At 50.0% G+C, this 19,395-nt stretch overlaps 1 protein-coding gene across 6 annotated transcripts in view; it reads right to left on the bottom strand.

Annotated features, from left to right (window-relative positions):
- The window catches only part of Kdm3 (Lysine demethylase 3), a 311,563-nt gene that overhangs the window by 10,748 nt on the left and 281,420 nt on the right, over positions 1–19,395 (bottom strand). For all 6 annotated transcript variants that reach the window (XM_025305753.1, XM_025305748.1, XM_025305751.1 and 3 more), the window contains exon 9: positions 18,848–18,992. In XM_025305753.1, the coding sequence (XP_025161538.1) occupies positions 18,848–18,992 (145 nt within the window). The remainder of the gene's footprint in view (positions 1–18,847; positions 18,993–19,395) is intronic.

Genomic DNA, 19,395 nt, shown 5'->3' with positions numbered 1-19,395 from the left:
GATAACAAGTGATCAAAAAAATTTATCCGCTTCTCCATTTAATATTGCAAGATGAATAGCTAAAATCAAGTTTGTAAGCACAGTACATGGCTGTGGTGTCCAAGCGTGATCAGCTGATCACTGAATTACGGAAAGTATTAAAGTTAGCCCATAACATTTTTATTCACAGTCTCAGGATAAGTTACTAAACCGCTGACCAATGACGGCGAGCTGAGCCCCGACGTTGAGCTCGTCCCGTCAAGAGCACCAGCGCGCTCCGAACAGCGCGCGATACTTCCTCCGACGTTTCTCGGAATGTCGGAGCACCGCGCAGTCAATGTTAATCATTCACCGAGACGTTCTTTACATAACGCGAGCCTGCATTCTGTCGAGCGCGCGGGGTTATGTGCGTGCACACACGTTCTCGCTCGAGACGCGCACTCCGTGTCATTCAATTGTCAGGCAAATAACGAACCGTCGTGTGTGTGTGTGTGTGTGTGTGTCTCGCGTATGCAGCGTATGTACACACGCGCGCGCACATGACGCCAATGATGATGTCACGTGCGAGCGCGCGGCGATTATCGTTCTTTCGTCCGCGGAGGAGCGAGATCACATGCGCAGGTATAAATATCGTTTTAGCGGCGTTCTTCCCCCGTCCGCGACGCAGCCTCCAATTGCGCCTCGCACGTAGTGCGACGGTGCGCGTGTGTGCGCGCGCGCGCGCGCGCGCGTGCACGTGCATGTGTATGTGGAAATGCCACGTCCGACTGCTGAATCTCGCGCGCGCGCGACCCGTGAGAGATATCACGTTCTGTTCGCGTGGTTAGCCCAAATTCTTCGCCAGACGTCTCATTAGCATGCACGGCAGGGGCGGCGCGGCGGCGGGGGCGGCCGGGGGAATACGTGGCGGGTATTGTCGCCCGCGGCGCCGATCGAAGCCGCGTTTAAAATCGCCGGGACTTTCCCAGTCACGTGTACCTCCATGCGTGTGTGTGTGTGTGTGGGGGGGGGCATCGAGTCGTGTACGCGCGAGCGAGAGAGAGAGAGAGAGAGAGAGAGAGCTTCGATGCGCAGCGGTCGCGGGAAAACTTGTTTTCCTCGAGCGCGGTTGCAGATTCGCGTGTCGCAACGCCGCGCGCAATCAAGATCAACGTCGCGAGCGAGCGCGCAAAGAGAAAAAAACAAAGGACGTGCGAAAAGAGCGCGCGCGCGCTATCGCGCCTGTGTGTGTCTGATAAAAGAGGAGAGAGAGAGAGAGAGAGAGAAGCGTGCACGAAGGCTGGAAATAACGGTGCCGGCTAATACGACAGTCGCCGGATATCGTTATTTTAAGTTGTCATTTTTCCCCGCGTGGGAGGATTCTGTCGGAAAAGTCTGCGGGGAAAAAAGGACCTAAATATAGTTCCTCCCATGGAGGAGGCCGTGGTGGAACGTCAAAGAGCGCTCGCATTGTTTTTTCACCCTGAGCCATTTCTACATGGATCTCTCGCCTCCCCCCTCTCTATGTGTGTGTGTGTGTATATATATATATATAATATCGACATTCGCACGATCCTGCGCTCGAGCGACCGCCATCAATTCTTCGGCGTTGTGGCGGCACGACTTACGCGCAACAAAATCCGCGTTTCTGCACGACGGAAAATAACGGCGCGGATCGAAGGATGGAACGGGAGGATGCTCGCGGCGCGAGGTCCTGGTGGGAAAATGAATTAACAGCGGCGTTTCTCGTCGCTGCACCCACACCGGCCGTGGATTCGCGCGAAAACTGCGTCTCCGGAGCGAGACTGGCTTCGTTAACGGCGCCGTGGCAAGAGATTCGGAAAATACTCCGCGCGAAGTTACCGAAGGAACTTCGACGTGCGACTAAGGAGCTACTCCCGGAGCGAGAGGATCAAACAAACAACTTCCAGCCGTTGCTATCAACGCACGTCGATTAAACTCGACGGAACTCGTTTCTGGAGCGGCTGGGAGACCGTAAATTAATGCAATCAAATAACCGGTACATCGAATCGCGCCGAGAAACTAGTGCTCACTGAAGACTGTAAACACTGCCCGGCGCTCGCACCGGGATTCCGAGTTCCTGTCGTCGTCAGGACGACGTCAGGGATTTCGCGTATGACGTGTATATGCCGTACGACCGCCGACTGGCGATATCGCAGCGGAATATTTTCCGGGGCTCGTAAGCGTGCGTCACGTTACGCAAACGAAAATGTCTAATTTGCATCGTAATTACCGCGAGAGAGAGAGAGAGAGAGAGAGAGAGAGAGAGAGAGAGAGAGAGAGAGAGAGAGAGAGAGACTCGATCAATCTCGACTCGCGAGAAACCGAGAGAACGAGACACTTCTTACTCTCTGTCTCACTTCATATATTACAGACGACGCGACGGATATTCGCGATACACGAAGAATATCCCCGCGCGCGCTCGCCGAATATATCTCATCCCCGAGGCTCGCAGGAAAGAAACGAACCGAGCGCTTTCCATTTCACCGAGGAAATTCCAAGTGGACGCGAGACGGGTGGTCTCGTCTCTGAGAAAGAGCGCGACTCGTCTCTCGACCTCTTCTCTCGACACCGGGAGCAGAGATCGTGTCAAGGTCTTCGCAAGGTCTCTCGGGACGAATCGAAGGAGGACAGACGCGGCGGCGACGTCGCGTCTTCGCGCAACGAGGAGGTGCTCGAAGAGGCCGAGCTGCGAATCTAATTATAGGTTCGCGGAGAGAAGAAGGTTTACTATGCTAATCGAGGCGCGAGTAAATGTCAACCCACGTTCTGTTTACCTGGATACTCGCGTCATTGCATGTCGCGCGCGCGCTTTTAACGGGCGCATGAGCGAGCGCGAGACGCGTCGTTATACAAAAGAAAAGTGCAACGAGCGCGACGGCTTGGCACAAAAGCCCGCAAAGTCCTCGTTAAAAGCGCTCGGCGAACGCAACGTTAACGCGCCGCACACGCGGCACGTCTGTCGCGAGTAAAACCACCGTCCATGTGTGCGTGTGTGTATGCGTATCTCTCTCTCTCTCTCTCTCTCTCTCTCTCTCTCTCTCTCTCTCTCTCTCTCTCTCTCTCTCTGGCATTCGCCAAAGGTGCGCTCGTTTAAAAAAGAGAACAGCTCGCGCTTTCGGTATTTGTTATTTATTTTATACCGTCCATTTATTAGTGACACACAAAGAGGTTATAATCGCGCGCGACTCTAACAGAATAACGCTCCATAAATATTGCATACCGCGCGCGCTGTCCGCTCGGCACAGGTAACATCGTTTGAGAGCGTGACCGATCGCAGTTTCCCGTATCTCACGGTAAACCCCGGCCGACGCGTGTGCTTTTCACATTCCGCCCATCTGCGATAGTGTGCGCGGCGAATTTCACGAGGCATCGCATATTATTTCTCAGAGAGGAAGAGAGAGAGAGAGAGAGAGAGAGAGGGAGGGGAGAAAGGGAGGAGAATATAACGGGCGTTGAGTACGCACTCTCTCTAAACGGGGTTGAACGACTCCGACCAGCTCTTCCACGCGTCCGGCAAATAACAGTGGAAGAAATACAACGCGAAGGATACAATTCGGCCTCTCTCGCTATGTACGGATCGCGTTTCGATCCGTCGCGAGGCGAGCGAGCACATCACGTAAGTGGCCGAACCTATACTTGGGAGCACGCCACCGGGTATACGTCGCGCACGATGTGGGACGAGCAAGAGAACGAGAGAGTCGAGCATCGCTATGCAGCGCAGGAGGAAGGGGGAGGCGGAATGGAAGGGGAGGGAGAGGAAGAGGAGGAGAAGGAGGAGGAGGAGGACGAGGGAGGAACGGAGACGGATTATAAGCGATTGCACGTAATAAAAGCGGCGTGCCATTCAGAGTCAATCAAGCACCGCTCGCTATTGGTTCGTTGACTTTCTCCCGCTGAACTCTCAACCGCCGCGCCGATTAACTTCTCACGCGAGCCTCGTGCTTTTCCCCCGCCTCTCGTCCCTCGCGTGTAAGCGATCGTCGTTACTCTTGCGAGAGAGAATTTTCGCCATATTTCATTTGGACGAGATACACGAGAAAGAGAGAAAGAGGAAGAAAAGGAGGAGGAGGAGGAGGAGGAGGAGGAGGAAAAGGAGGAGGAGGAGGAGGAGGAGGTTCCGCAACAGCGGGCAGGTGCTGGGTCGGGATACGATTAAAACGCTCGAGTCGCGTTTACGGCAAACGGTAAGGTAATTCGCGATGGAAATCAGCGACGATAATTCACGGCTGCTCCTTCGCTCGTCGCCGACAAGCGGACGCGCAAACGCGCGTTTATCGTATCCGGATTACGGTGCTGCGTGAGACTTTCTAATTTTCATCGGATAGCCGATTCACACTGGCGCGTGCTCTGCGTTGAAAAGAAATCGCGCGCGCGCGAGAAAGAGAGAGAGAGAGAGAGAGAGAGAGAGAGAGAGAGAGAGAGAGGCCGTGAGAGAAGAGAGCTTCGGATACACCGAGACGTCGCGATAAGGATTTCCTCCGGAGCCGTGTCGTAAATTTCTGCGCGCCTGCCTCCACCTCCGTCATCGGCCCGATTATTTCGCTTATCGCTCGCGCACTCGTTGCGTGTGTTATTACAGGGAGGAAATGATTTGCACAGATAACGCGGGCCGCGCGCGCTGAGTCATATCCAAGGAAAGTTTAGCGCGTCCTGTGTGCAACACGATCGGCGCAACAATATTCGAATGCTTCGAGGAGCGCGCGCGGAGAGACGGAGGCGGGCGAGAACGAGCGAACGTGATCGAACTTCGCAAACACGTTCACCGAGTAATTATCAGTCGGCGGCGGTCCGAAGTAAAGTTCTTAGCCGTCAAGGACATTCGTCAAGCGGTACGGAATTAACGATCATAACGGCATCGTCTTAATGACTATCCATTTTTACGAGCGCGCCTCTGAAAGTAGCGCGCGTCCTTGGAACGAGACACACGGTGTGTGTATCGATGGATCGAGGATCGCGACTCGAATTATTTCCTTACGTAAGCGGCAGCTGAGCGGAAATAGGCTCGTGTCACTGTACTGCTACGTGAAGACAGCGACGGCTCAGCGCTGCTCGCCTGTGCAGCGCGGACGGAGGGGGGAGCGTGACTTTTCCGCTCGGAGAGGAACGAGTTATCGATGGATTTTCAGTCGCAAGGCTGACATAATCCTGTTATAATCGCGGCGAGGCATCGCGATAAATTCTTCTTCCGAGAACAGATAAACCCGAAGCTGTACACGACATTCGCGAGAGTGAGATTCTCTCTACGACGTAACCGGGAGAGCGTCCCGCACTTTGAAATACGACTCGCGATAACTTTCGCTTTGCACAAGCTCCTCTATCTCTCTCTCTCTCTCTCTCTCTCTCTCTCTCTTCCTTCTCGTCTGTGCCAATATTTGTGACACAATAGCCGTTGCGGGAATAAATAGAAGAAGAACTGGAAGAATTAAGTTTCGCTTCTTTTACATTCAAAGAAGCACCGGCCGCACAAAAGGACGATGCCTTTTCCTGTATTTTATTTTTCGTTGTCCCTTTCCGCGGGACGCTCCTACCTTTCTCTACAACCCTGACTCTGTCGTGAATGTGACACTAGGGCTATTCGTCATAGAGCCGCTACTGTGAAAACCCGTTGACAAGCTGGCAATAGACATGAGAATAGACGGAGAGGTGTAATTGCGGTTTTATCTTTGTAAAAAGAAGCCCCTTCCTTTCTCCGCGCAACCTCACACCACTTTCTTTCATCCTTCGTCCTTCCATTCTTCGTTCAACGTATTTCAAGGGAAACGAACCTGTTACATTCTCGACGGTCTGCTGCTGAAATTCTTTTCGCGCAATTTAAGCGACAATTTCGCGCAGGCGGAGCGTTTCGAGAAAGAGTAGAGGAAGATCAATTGAAAGAAGAGTAAAAGGCCCTTTGACGGCTTTCTCAAGCGCATATCTTTTTTCCATCTAAATTGCAATTGTCTCCGTTGAGCTCGAGATCGAGCTCTACTTGCCGGCCACGCTCGCGAATTCTGTCGAAATTTTCGCCGATCGCACTCTCGTCGCTTTCCTCGGCGTCGGCGACGCGACGGCGAGCTCGCAGGATGCCGTGCATTCGTTCGTCCCGCGAAGGCAGCTAGATAAGGATCTGCCTCTCTCTCTCATTATAGCCGCGCGTTAGTAGCGTGAGAACAATTCCCGAGTCGCTAATCAGTCATCGAACGCGAGCCGCCGTGAGCAACAATCGAAGGCACAACAAACAGTCGCGGCGCGCGTTTTATCAATCGCAGTAAGGTGGAACGCGTTATCGCGTCGACGATGATTTATAATAGCAGCGTCTGACTCGACAGATCGACGCACCGGATAAATACGCTATCGTGGGAATGCGAACCGCCACGAGCGATCGTGGCCGACAAGCGACTGCTTTTGTTCCGTCTAAGATAAACACCTCGGCGATAACAGACCGATCATCGATCGAATACGCGCAAAGTCGGCCCCGACGAGACACGAAAATTTTATGAAATCATTCATCGTCGCCTCGCTCGTAATCGCTCGCTCGCGATTAAAGCTCGACGACAGGTCGACGGAGTGCCGGCCACGTCGCAACAGGTAGAGGAGGACCGGCTGGCGCGGAGAGAGAGAGAGAGAGAGAGAGAGAGAGAGAGAGAGACCCGCTCTTCTCGTTCGCAGCGTCCAATAATTTGCACAGAGTTGTGCCGACTCGCAATTCCACCTCGTATGCACACGCACACACACGTACACGACACATGGCACTACAAAATTCTACGAGCGGGATCGCGCAATGTATGCGAGAGAGAGAGAGAGAGAGAGAGAGAGAGAGAGAGAGAGAGAGAGAGAGAGGTGGTAAATCGACGCGCGCGCGTTCACGTATAAATAACGCGCAAGTATACGAGAAAAAGCCCGATGGAGATCTCGCTTTCCTTGAAACGGTTCTCGCACGCACGCACGCACACATACACAGTCGTATGTAGAAACCAGCGAAGGTGCGAGAAACCATCTCTCTCGCGCGCCCGGCGCTATTTCCATGTGACTTACGCACGGGAGGAACAATATCGGTTCCCAACGGAATGCGAACCGGTCGGGGAATTATTGCGAAAAGTCGCGGCCGGATTCCTCGGCTCCCGCGGAGCTGCGCGGATCGGCTCGGGTCGCTGTTGTTGCGCAGGTAATAAACCTCGCCAACAGGTTTACGAATTTCGCTGTCACGGACGCGCGAGGAAGCGGAGCGCGCCGGACGTTGCGCAACGGAGCTTCCGCGTATTTAGGGCGGCGAAAATTCAACGCACCGCGTCACATCGACGACACATCGACGCCGCGACGTCGGGATGTCTCTCTCTCCCTCTCTCTCGGCCGATCGACGAGATCGAGGCGCTGGCCGAATTTGCAGAAGCTCGCGTTCTCGCAGTTCGCCGCGGGAGAAGTACCGAAGGCACGACACACGCGCTATCTTATCGCCGTGTTATAGACGGCGCGCGAGTATATTACGCTGTTCGCACAAACAGATAACGCCGAGATAAGTCCCGATAAGACAAGTCGGAGCCATTTGGCTGGTTTTTATCATTTTTATGACTATACGCGGCCACTCGTCGTGTCGATGCGATAAAGGGGGAAAAAAGCACACGCCTTTCACCTGTGCGCGCGCGCCCTCGATCCACGCGAGATCAGCGGTCGCGAAGAGAGACGACACGGTGGCGTGTGCGATATCGTTCGAGATTCTCATACGGTAATTGCAAGTCTGACGACGCGACGGTTGTGCGCGAGACAAAGATATGAGAGTCGTATCTCCCTCCCTCCCTCTCTCTCTCTCTCTCTCTCTCTCTCTCTCTCTCTCTCTCTCTCTCTCTCTCTCTCTCTCTCTCTCTCTCTCTATATCCTATTTCTCTCTCTCTCTCTCTCTCTCTCTCTCTGTCTCCTATTTCTCTCACGCCCCGTATCGATCACGAATATTTTACAAGCCGCGAATATTCCGGGAATAATACTCGCGCTTCGCCCGAGAGAGGGAAATCCCCTCCCTCCCCCCCCGACGTTGTCGATAAAAGATATATCAGCAGCCGCTGTCAGGGCGGGCTTCTATTTCCGAAGACAAGTCCCGCGCGATTGATTAAGGAATCTCCGTGCATCCGAAAGATGCACGACGGCAAGTGTATCACAACGCGTCCTCGGGGACTTTTAATTTGTCAGAGTGAGACTGCAACAAATTCTTCCGAACAAAGAGGGACCTCGTTTACGTGCGCTCCGCCTTTTTAATTACGCGTGGGTCTTCGCTTGCACCGCTCGTTTCTCGCTCTCTTATCTCCGCGTCGCAGACGTCGCGCAAAACTTCGGCGCAGACGCAGTTAAAAATAATACACCTGAAATTGATAAATCTCTCTCTCTCTCTCTCTCTCTGAGCGGTGCGCACGGCACAGATTTTTCAGCGCGCCGGACTCGAAAGGAGCTACGCCAAGCGGATCGTGAGGGGCCGAATTCGCTGACGACACTGTCGGAGGAAGCCCCGGAGGGGCTCCTCTTCCTCCTATGCGCGCCACGAGGAACGCTGATTAAACACACTTCCACTGTTATATCGCCTTGGCGAATAACTCCGTTATCGTCTCTCGTCGCCGCATACACGGTGCTTTGTAAGCTTCGCGTCAAAGTTCAGAAACGTATCCCACGATACAGATCTGGAGAGCACTTCGCTAAGCGGAAACTCGACGCCATCTTTCTCTTTCTCTCTTCGTCTCTGAGGTCGCGTCTGTCCTCGATTAAACGGAAAGAATGTTTAACGTGTCGTTTGTGCCGACGGATCGGTCTTCTCGCAGGGACGATTTTTCTGCGTCGACGATGGGACTTCAATTTCCGCAACGAGCCGCGGCAACAATGGAGTCTGCGCGATGTTAAGATTCTTACCGGGCATTCAGGGTATCCGCTTCATGAGACGGTATTTACGCGTTCATTCGAGAGAAACATCATCGAATACCGGGTGACTGAATAAACGATGATCCGGTATCGGCGACGGACTTGGAGAGCGCACATGACGCAAGGCACATACGCGCGCTAGGCATTCTCTTTGTACGCCTTAAATATGGACACAACGAGACGCTACCTATTCAACAGCGGATGCCTAACGGGATCTTTGAATTTCTATTGTGCGTTCCCATTCAACGCGGCACAATGGCGCGCACGCACCGGGCGAGTTATATTGTACGAGTTTTTGCGAATGCAAGTGTGCGTCGAGCGAAAGGAAATTCACCTTTGGTGTGTGTCTGTTGACCTCGCCGGCTCGAAATGCGCGCGCGGCTAAAGGCGTTGAGAACGGCTGGGCGATTCCGCGATGGTAACGAACGAAGCTCCAAATTTTCCCCACCCGTTGTGCGCGCCCGCGAGCGCGGAATGTGTCACCATCATGCACTGAGAGAAAGGTGTATACGATACTTGGAACTATAATGCATGTAGTAAAACTAAATTATAATCCGAAATATCATATTTATAGTAAGCATTACCATAATATCGGTAAGAATTACGATATAGGCATAGTATAACCGAGCATATAATATTTTTACCAAGAATTATAGTAAGTTAAACTAAAATTATTGTACGGATACGAATATAAAATGGTGTAGGTAAAGTAACTCTTTTATACAGTCAATATTACCAGAATATTTGCTAAATGATGACAGATGTGACTATATGAATATTAAATCTCACTATATTCGTGAATGAGAAATCACCATATATGTGATAAAAGTAACTAAACCATCATTTAAGACAATCATTGACTATATATTTGTGTCTATTCTACTATATTTTGCGGGTTCCACCAACTATAAAAATATGGTTGACGCCAAAATGAACTATAAAATATAGTGATAGATTATAGTTAATTCAACTATAACTATTTTCTATCAGTGTGCGATGTTCGCCGCGAGTATGCACGGCGATTCGCGACTATCGTTCTTTCCGTATTCGCACGATGGACGAGTTTTGTTCGCATCCACGTACCTACGCGAGGAAAGAGAGAAAGCGCAAGAGAGAGAGAGAGAGAGAGAGAGAGAGAGAGAAAGGGGGGGCGGAGGAGGGAGAAAGAACGCGCGAAATTGCATCGACCAAACGTCTGGCTGTTCTGTCGAAGAGCTCCGGCGCCATAAATTCGCCCGAGCGCGTGCGGATCGATCAGTCAAACGACGCCCTCGCGTCCCTCCGCGAGGGAAAACCTGTACCGGAGATTCGCGAGTGTAATTACGAAGCGCGTCGGATCCGTTCTCCGAAAAGGCCCGGTGCGTCATTAATTTCCAGCCGGCCGGCGCTCGGTACCGAGCGGAGTCTCGCTCGGCCCGAAAACCTTGACTCACAGCGGGCCGAAGAGGGGAAGAAAGAAAGGATCGTCGATAGCGTCTTGCGCAACGGCGAAGCACGCGAAGAGCGCTGGCGTAACCGGTGCTTAGACGTTTGTTTCTCTCCTCTCGTCCCCTCCTCCCCTTCCCCCGGCTATCCATCAACGCCACCCTCCAATAAAAACAGGCTCCTCTAAATGGGAAAAAAAGAAAAAAGAAAAAAAAAAAAAAAGAATCCTCCGCTTTCCGGCCGAGGAAACCGCGCGTCGATTGCCGAGGCCGTTTTGATTCCTCGTCTCGAGGGGAGATCAAACAAATTTCACTGATAACGCGCTATGACGTGACGTAACCAGGCGCTGACACGATCCAGGTGTAATCGGCAGAAAGTTCTTTGCACCGTAATGATGTCAAATTCCTGTCCATTGTACCCCGCTGCTCTATTAATCATATTGCTTCCTCGTGAATTCCCGTGGCCTTTGTGTGCCTTATTTTCTTCCGTCCTAACACCTGTTTCGGTTTCGGTTTACGCTTTTTTCTGCAGCTCCTCTTCCGCCCGTCACATTCTTCCCATTCTTAACTTTCCTGTTCTTTCCCGAGCGCTACCTGCAGGGCGCTACATGCTCACCGCACTATTGTACGCCATTGTACCGGTGCATCCCTATCCGTTGCATCATCTCGATGACCCATCGTTGTGAGCGTCGCGGAAGTTGAAAGTCGCAACTATTCTCCCTTTGTCTCTCTCTCTCCCTCTCTCTCTCCCCCTCTCTCTTTCTCCCTCCCTCTACAACGACCACGCGCGATGCGCGACCTTGCGATCGCGTTGCATCGCCGGTGTCGCCGACCGAGGAAACACGGTGCCGAGAGAGCGCGCGGATATATCTAACGGATCGCCCAATTTACGCCCGACCCCGGTCGCAGCGCAGTTACAGAGAAGGAGCGCGAGAGCGAGGAAGACAAGGACAGGCAGTCGCAGCTATAATGTACGATCAAACGAGATTAGAGCCCCCACGCGCACGGATCCCGCGTATGCGTGTGTACCTGTGCATCTACGTGCAGCCGTAACTCCAGCTAATCCGCCTAACGCCGTCCGTTACGGACTGCGCAGCGCGCGAGCGCGCGTTCGTCGCGTATTACGCCATCGCCATCGTGTGCACGCTCCCGGGAGCGCATGCCATGTATGTACCAAGCGGCGGCATATGGTACATGGCACTGTGTAACACATACGGGCGCCTATGTACAGCTGCGCGTGTCTGCGTGCGTGTCGGCTGGCGTGTGTGACCCGCTTACACAAGTGCGCATGCGCGCGCGCGCGCGCGAGACTTGCTTTCACATACATTACGGATAACTGTACTCTGCCAGACTGGTCGGTGACGCGCACGTGTGCGTGACACACGTGAACGGACTAATATCCGCACACCTACGTATGTAGGAGCACGAGTAAGAAGGAGAAAGAGGCGGGGAGGAGGAGGGGGGGAAGAGACAGGCCTCGCGATATTTATGCGCGCATACGGCGCATCGGGAGGAAGAGACCGCGAACGGAGTCGTTTTCGCACACACACACACACACACACACGCGCGCGCGCGCGCGGACAACGACGCGGTAATTAACTTCGCGCGGGATTAGCAGCAGGCGTGGGTACCGCGGGCGAATTCACGGCGAACGAGCGCTAACGGCGAAGCCGAGGGAACGTGACGAAATATCCTCCCGGGTGCAACCGCCGCGAGAGCCGTTCGCGCGCGCGCTCTTTCCGGATGGCGTTCTTGTTGCTCGCCGATAAATACACAGTTTCTCCCGGTCGCTGTAATCGCGCGCGCAAATCGCTTCGTCCCGAGTCGAGCGACAAGTGTCGAGAAAGCGAGGATGCCGAAGATCGCGGTTGCGTCACAGCCGGAGGTAAACTTTGCGACCTCGAGAGACTTTTGCACGGGAAGCTTTCGCTTTATCTGTGTGTCTTATCTTTGTGAATCTTTGCGCGCCCTTCTTCGGGCTTGCTATATCTCGAAGCGCACACAGACGGATTTGAAGGGACGCTACCGAAAGAACTTTATCGCCAGGCTATCCGTTATACTTTCATACGATTTGTCGCCGGGGAGACTTCCTGTCGAGGACTTTCTGCCTCGCACCGTGCGACATTCTTTTTTTCCCCCGCTGTTTCATCGACACGAGTCTTGAGACTTGCGCGCGCGCGCGCGCGGGAGCAACCTCGTTGTGAAAATACAACGAGGAAAAACCTAGCACGGTCATAAACCGCGAGTGTATTCGCCGGGTGACTCCATTGTTGCGCACCGCCGCGCCGCGGAGTGCATAATTAATGACCTTCGTGGCGGCGAGCTTTGCATTGCAAATGCCGCTCGGAACGTTCGCACGCGTATGCGTGCCGAGAATAGAAACGAAAGAGCCGAGAGGAAAGCGGGACGGGGTGCGCACACCTTTGTGGACTTGTGGCACCTCACTTTCGGAAAATGAAATTTTCGACCAAGGCGTCACGCCGTTTGTAGTTGTTTGTAGAAACGACGGTTAAGCTTGTACTTGCAATTACTTACTGAGCGCCGAGGTGAGAAGGAAAAGCAGTCTCTTCTCAACGAGACACACAGCGAGAGTTTCGATCGACACAATAGCCGTAAAATTTCAGTGACTATCGCACGATGGTAATTAAAATTTTTCAGCCGCTCGCATTGTGTCGACATATTCACGCGTCGTGACTACTGTTGATTGTTCCAAGGGAACGAATGGCGACCGAGTGCCGTCTATTGTTACTGAGAAATAGCGGCATTTGCTTTGCGAAACGTCACAAATTATGTATAACAAAAAAAAAAGAATAATGTTTGATGCATCATTGTCGCTTCGTCGAATAATAGACAATCGCTACGCAGGAATATGCGGACGCGACACGCGTGTGAGCGAAAAAATTCTAGTTATTGTTGCGCCATTAGATGTTAGCGGCATAATGCGCCAATGTGTGTACGTCGCCTTCACATTGTCATCGCCGACCGCGACTGTTTTGTTCCGCGATTATTTTAACCGTTCAAACGCGACTGAAATAGGCGGGGCGGCGACTTTGGCAACACGTTGTCGAGTTAGTCCGAGAGCTCGAGTCGAAATTCCGCTTCTATATCGATTACGAAAATTCCGTCGTGTCGTTGATAATTAACGAAGAGAATCTCGAGTCTACAAACGCTACCGTCTTGATGTGTTTTTCTGTCTTACAATGTCTCTTACTGTGTTGACGTTGGAAATTTCAATAGGAATACCCGAATACTCAAGAGAGGTGTGAAGAACGACATTTTGTGTGTGTAAGGCCAGAGATAGCGGCGGTTGTACACCAATAAGAAATTCATATTTGGATTCACGGTGTAACAGGAGTGTGTAAACAAAAGTGAAAAAGCAGTGTTGGCAGATTCAAGTTCAAAGTCGAGATGTTTGAGAAACAAATCCCAACATTTGCGGGACCGTGATGCCGGTGTTCGCACAGTCGTAAAGTATTTACGATCTTTGGTCGAGCGATTACGCATTCGGCTGCTCGGCCTGATATTTGAGCGTTGCGTGGAATAAATACCGCGCTTAAGATTAACACTCAGAGATCGTAAGATATTACTTATCAAGACGAGATAACGAACCCCCCCCTCTCCCCCGATATTGAAGTAGATTCCAAATTTGGAGTGTTTCTTTATTCCCGGGTGTACCTCGATATATTTGTCCAACATTGGGGTTAAAATTGAAAATATTCCGCGTAACAACGTACAATTCGACACACACCTCGAAACACGGCGCCGAGCACGCCTCGACGACGTACTGCATCCTTCGTCCTCTGCTAGCCTGCTCTATCCTCCGCTCGAGAATCCTGCTCTTGGCGGCTTGCACTTCCGAAACTCGCTCTCTGCCACTGACACCGATATACTCACGTAGGTAAGATTCGATCGGAGAATGTTAATGTATGCAAATTGACGCGACACCGACGCGCGATATGTTTCAACAATCGACGAAATATCTCACTCGCGCGACGAGCATTGTAAACAATCTCACCGACGAGACACGCATACTCCGCGTCGCGTTGATGTCTGTGTATTATTCAGCGACTCGAGACGTTCTGACGCGACGGTCACGGAGAGATACACGAGAGTACCAAAACAATCGGCAAAGTCATGCCCCAACCTTTGTAGCCTCTGCCAGTCAATGACGCAATCACGTACGCTGACTGGGAAAACAACAAATGGCGTTGCCCGAATATCTCGAGCTTTCGTGACGCTTGAATTATCAGCAGATTCTTCGGTCGATCGTAGCGCGCTCGACGATTATCGTTGGTTGATGCACGATCACTAATTAACGCCGCATTTCCGATCGATTCTCTTACCTGTGCGTTAACGACGCGCTAAGAGCCGATGAATTTTGCAGGATCAACAGGACGCAGGGGATGTGCGGCGGCAGCCAGTCTTCGACGACCGCGACTCCGTTTGATCGTCCATTGATTCGCTTATTTATCTTGATTGGATTATTTAACGTTTGTTTATCGCGATATTCCAGTCGCGAGTCGAATAAGTTAAAATTTATCGAGCAAGTTCCATTAAAATGTAATTCAATCCATAAAAGTCAAATGTATTCAAATTGAGACAGACATTCAAACAAGCTCTTTAAACTTCAATAAAACGGCAATGAATAACAATTTGTAGCATCATAAAATAATAAATTGTACAATGTTATACCGCGAGATTCCCTCCCCCCCTCCCCCCTCCATAAGTCTTTCAAGTTAGGCGAGATTCTTTTTCGCAACTCGGACAAATTCGACTCGATTATTTGAATCAAATTTGGCTTCATTGCATCCATTAGAAAGGAATTATTCATCAAGCATTGTCGCTGTCGTTTTCTACGATCAATTGGCCAACGTTTTAGTAAGAAAACATTGTCTGTATTGTCGCCTGCACTATACATACAAGATAATATTTTGTAAACAATTAAACTAAACTCTTACTTCATATTAAATATTTATGTGTACGTATATTGTGCATTTCGATACTAAAGGGATAGTAGAGGGATTATAGAAAACGTGATCTCTCTTTGTCTCCCCGGAGACGTGGTGACGTGAGTAACGTGGAGCTTCTTTATCGTTGTTGGCTGCAATTTTTCCACGGCCAAATATCGACATGTATATCGACAAATAGCGGTAATGATCGCTTGCGATCCATGTGTAATTGTGATATAATTTAAAAGAAATAAAAAACATTTCCCACCTGTCCAGAAACAATAACATTCGGTCTTCCCCACCAAGGGAACTGTGGAAGTCGTCCACAGTATAAAAGTATAAAATAACGATAGTAATCCCACCAATTAGAATGATCCATGTGTGGAATAAACCACCTCTAACTTCTTCCCTGTTGTCACAAATGGAGCTCATCAATTGGATAATTATTCCAAAGTATCACGGATAATAATGTAGCCTGTTTCCTCAGACGGAATATTAAAGTCTCTCTACAAACGTTCTCTCTCTGATGTGTTTAAGAACCGTCCGCACAACTTATCGGCGAATCTTCGTTCGATAATCAACTATTAGCACATTTACGAACGTATATTCTCTAGTTAGAGAAGCTAGTTAGTTATATCAACGATGACTATTAATCAATTATATCATTTTATAAGCGAACAATTTATAAATGAAATTGACGATGTTGTCGCTACGAACTGTTTCACACTACTGTTCCAAAATAACCAACTATGCTGAGATTCCTCTTCTGAAATCGAAGAATGCCGTCGACGCAGGTAGAAACTACATTCTAGGCGGTTGTAAACTAACATTTTTTCCGTCACGCAAGGACCGTCCTAGGGAAGGACATAGACAGACAAATCTGAAGAGCGAGTGACCCTTCCGTGTTGAAGGATAAACTCAAAAAAATTACTCGAAGTAAACAAATCGAGATCACTGTTGCACGTGAAAAGATCCGTGCGGGGAAATTTTCGAAATGTCAATTAGAAAACAACCATTAACGTAAGAACTAGCAACGAAAACTTTTGTCTATTTTTATTCTTTTCGATTATCCGTAAAACTATCTGGAATATGTTGCTTTTGTTATCAGTCACTCACACACACACACACACACACCCACACACATTCGTCTTATTTTGGAAATCGCATATTTACCCAATCTACTGATTTTATTCGTAAGAGCGGAAGCGAAAAAAGAATTAGTCCGTTTCCGGCCAGATAGGCCTTTGGAAGGAACCGATACTGGAGGCGCAACAACTCTCGTTGCATCCCTCGCTCTTATCACCCTCCCTTGTTGGTGCAGATAAGGATCGTGTAGTAACGATCTCGTCGCGAGACAAAGAGCGCACCCCGGGGGAAACTCCAACCCCCTCGTTATTAACTCGTTAGACGCGCTACTGGTATGGTTCCTCTGGTCGTTCCCTGAATCCGAGAGGACGACAATGGATGCGATAATTAGCGGACAAAGAACAGAGACTAATGTTTCCTGCTAAGTTCATCGATATAAATATGAATCTTCGACGAGAAAACGGCGGTCTTCCCTCGGCCTTCGTCGGAATTTCGGACAATGAGTCACACCCTTAAGTGCCGTCAATGAAATATCTCACAGTATAGCCATCTTTTCTCTCTCTCTCTCTCTTTCTCTTCAGGCTAAATGTCTCCAGGCTATCATATTTTGTGAAAGAATAGTTTTCTCGGAGAACGTAAGTCATCGACTTTTAAATCCTTCACAATATGATATATACGACAGAGTCCTTGTGAGCATATCTGAGTTACATTCTAACGCGGGAAAGTTGTCGACTTAACAGAATATAAACATGCATCGATAATACGCGAGCGTAATTTTGTTCAAGAGCTATCATTTTCCCGAGATTTCGTACAGTCGGACGATAAAAAAAGAGATAAGATAGCCGATACTTTCTCATGCTGAGTTAGGACTATTAGGGTATTGAACTAAAGCAACTGCGTGAAATAACGACATTCTTTATAGATTTCAAAGAGAGAAACTCAGTCGAATGCAATATGACCTGGTCACGTTTTCTTTCGTTTTCTTCTTTGGTACATAGGTACGCATTCACAGTTTTATAAAAGAATATCTATCCTATGGAAGGAAGCACACGTTCCATAAAACAATACCTATCTTATAGAAATCTCACAAAAAGAGGTCACTTTTGATCAATCTGAAGCCTATAGGATGAAAATATTGCAACCCGACCTGATTTTAGTGCCGACTGTACACGAGGTTTAAAAGGGGCGATACAAGAAACAGGTCAAAGCTTCAAAAGTGCGTGACGGATTCCTGGTCATTTACTACATTCTTTCTCACCTCCTTTTTGTCAGAATTTAAACCGTTAGTTCTGAGAAAATGGACCCGAATTTTTGATGAATTTTATACAAGTTATTATTGATACAAATATAATACGCATGTAGCCGTCAAATATTGCCATTTTTTCACGAAAATAGAAGAAGCTCAATAAAGAGGAAAAGTTTCTCGCTTATATAATTTACGTGAAAAAGCATTGAGAAACGAGGCGTATATATACGAGACGAATTATATCAAACAATTGCTTCTACCTGACGTAAATAAATTCTCGACAGACGAGAATTCCTCAAATTTCTGCTCCTTTCTCACTTTCACCCGCACCTTTCCCCTCATTCTAACGGAACCACAAAGTGCTACCGCAAAGCAAACGCTAGACAGACATCCCTCCCTCTTTGTGTGTTTTTTGCATGGCATATCATGTAACACACTCGCGATGTGCAGAATTGCAGTTTGACACCTACGATATCAAACAGCACAGCTTCGCGTGCCTTTCGGCATCGCCATAGAGAAAAACGCTTTACTCTTTCCTGATGACTCTCCGTGGCCTTTGACATTTCGTTGACGAACTGACGCGACGTCATCGTGTCAAAATTGAATATTGCCATACGTTATGAAAAACGAGACAGCCCGTCAAATGAGTATCGCGCGCCAAACGCAACGCCGGAAACGCCACGATGTAACATTCCTCTCCACATGCAATTTTACAAATGCAAATCAAGCACACGTCCCGTATGTTAATCAACGCGCTTCCGTCAGCTATCGTTCCTCTATTTCTCCGGAACGTCACACGCTCGACATTTTCCTGCGCACTTTTACTTTCCGTTGCCACCAGTTGCACGGCGTGCAATGTTGCAGCTTGGCCAAGACAGGCCAAAATGCAACATTTCCACACTCTCTGTCTCTCCGCATGCTTTCCTTTCGCTCGAAACGCCCGATAGAGAGAAAGACGGATGAAGAGAAAAAAACGAGGTAGACACGTTTTAGGTAGGCGCCTTTAGCTTTCGGCAAAGAGTGACAAATATCATCCCGACATTAAACGGATAGACACTTGAAGATCCCCAGATGCGATTGGGACAAACGAGCTAACACGCTTGAGCAAAGACCCGGCTGAAAGACAAAAGCTCTCTCGCGGCCTTGCCGACAAACGTGCACGTGTCCGGAGGGTCGCGCCTTTCTTTTCGGGAAGCAGCGGATATGGAAATCGGAGATTGCAAGTTATTGACGGACACGGCTGTTCAAGCTGCGTCGCCATATTCAAGTAAAGCTTGACTAACCTTCTGTTGTGCCAGCCTGAGCGACTCCTCGAAGTGCTTGTGAACCGCTTGCTCGGCCGCCCTCTGCTTCTCGAGCCTCTCACGTTCCATCTTCGCCTCTCGCTCGCGCTTCTCCAGCTCGCGCACTTCCGCCTCGCGGCGTTCCCTGTAACAAGCAGCGGGAAGCGTCCCGTCGTTATCACGGCGATTATGCGAATCGGTGCGTAGAAATTGGCCGGCGATCGGCGGCGATTCGCGTCGCCGTTGGCGCGAGTGAGCGAGCGAGCGAGCACGTTGCTTTCTCGCTCTCGGTTAACTCGGTTAACTCTGCCGGATCGCGACCTTCATTGCGACGCAATTTTCCAGCAGGTCTTAATTAATTGTATAAATTAATAATAAATTACGCACACATACACATAGGCGACTATTTGCGACACTCGCGCGTATTTCGAGAGTCTCGCTCAACTCCGCTCGGCTCACGTTCTCGCACCTCAACTCGCGCGCTCTTTTGTCAACGCGCGCGATCGTTATCATCGCGCGAAGCGTTATCTCCGGGTCGAAACTGGCCG

The sequence above is a fragment of the Harpegnathos saltator genome, unplaced genomic scaffold (genome assembly GCF_003227715.2).
Source record: "Harpegnathos saltator strain DR-91 unplaced genomic scaffold, Hsal_v8.6 scaffold71, whole genome shotgun sequence".
Lineage (NCBI taxonomy): Eukaryota > Metazoa > Arthropoda > Insecta > Hymenoptera > Formicidae > Harpegnathos > Harpegnathos saltator.
The sequence above is the reverse complement of the archived record's forward strand: the minus strand, read 5'-3'. Positions and strand labels throughout refer to the sequence as shown.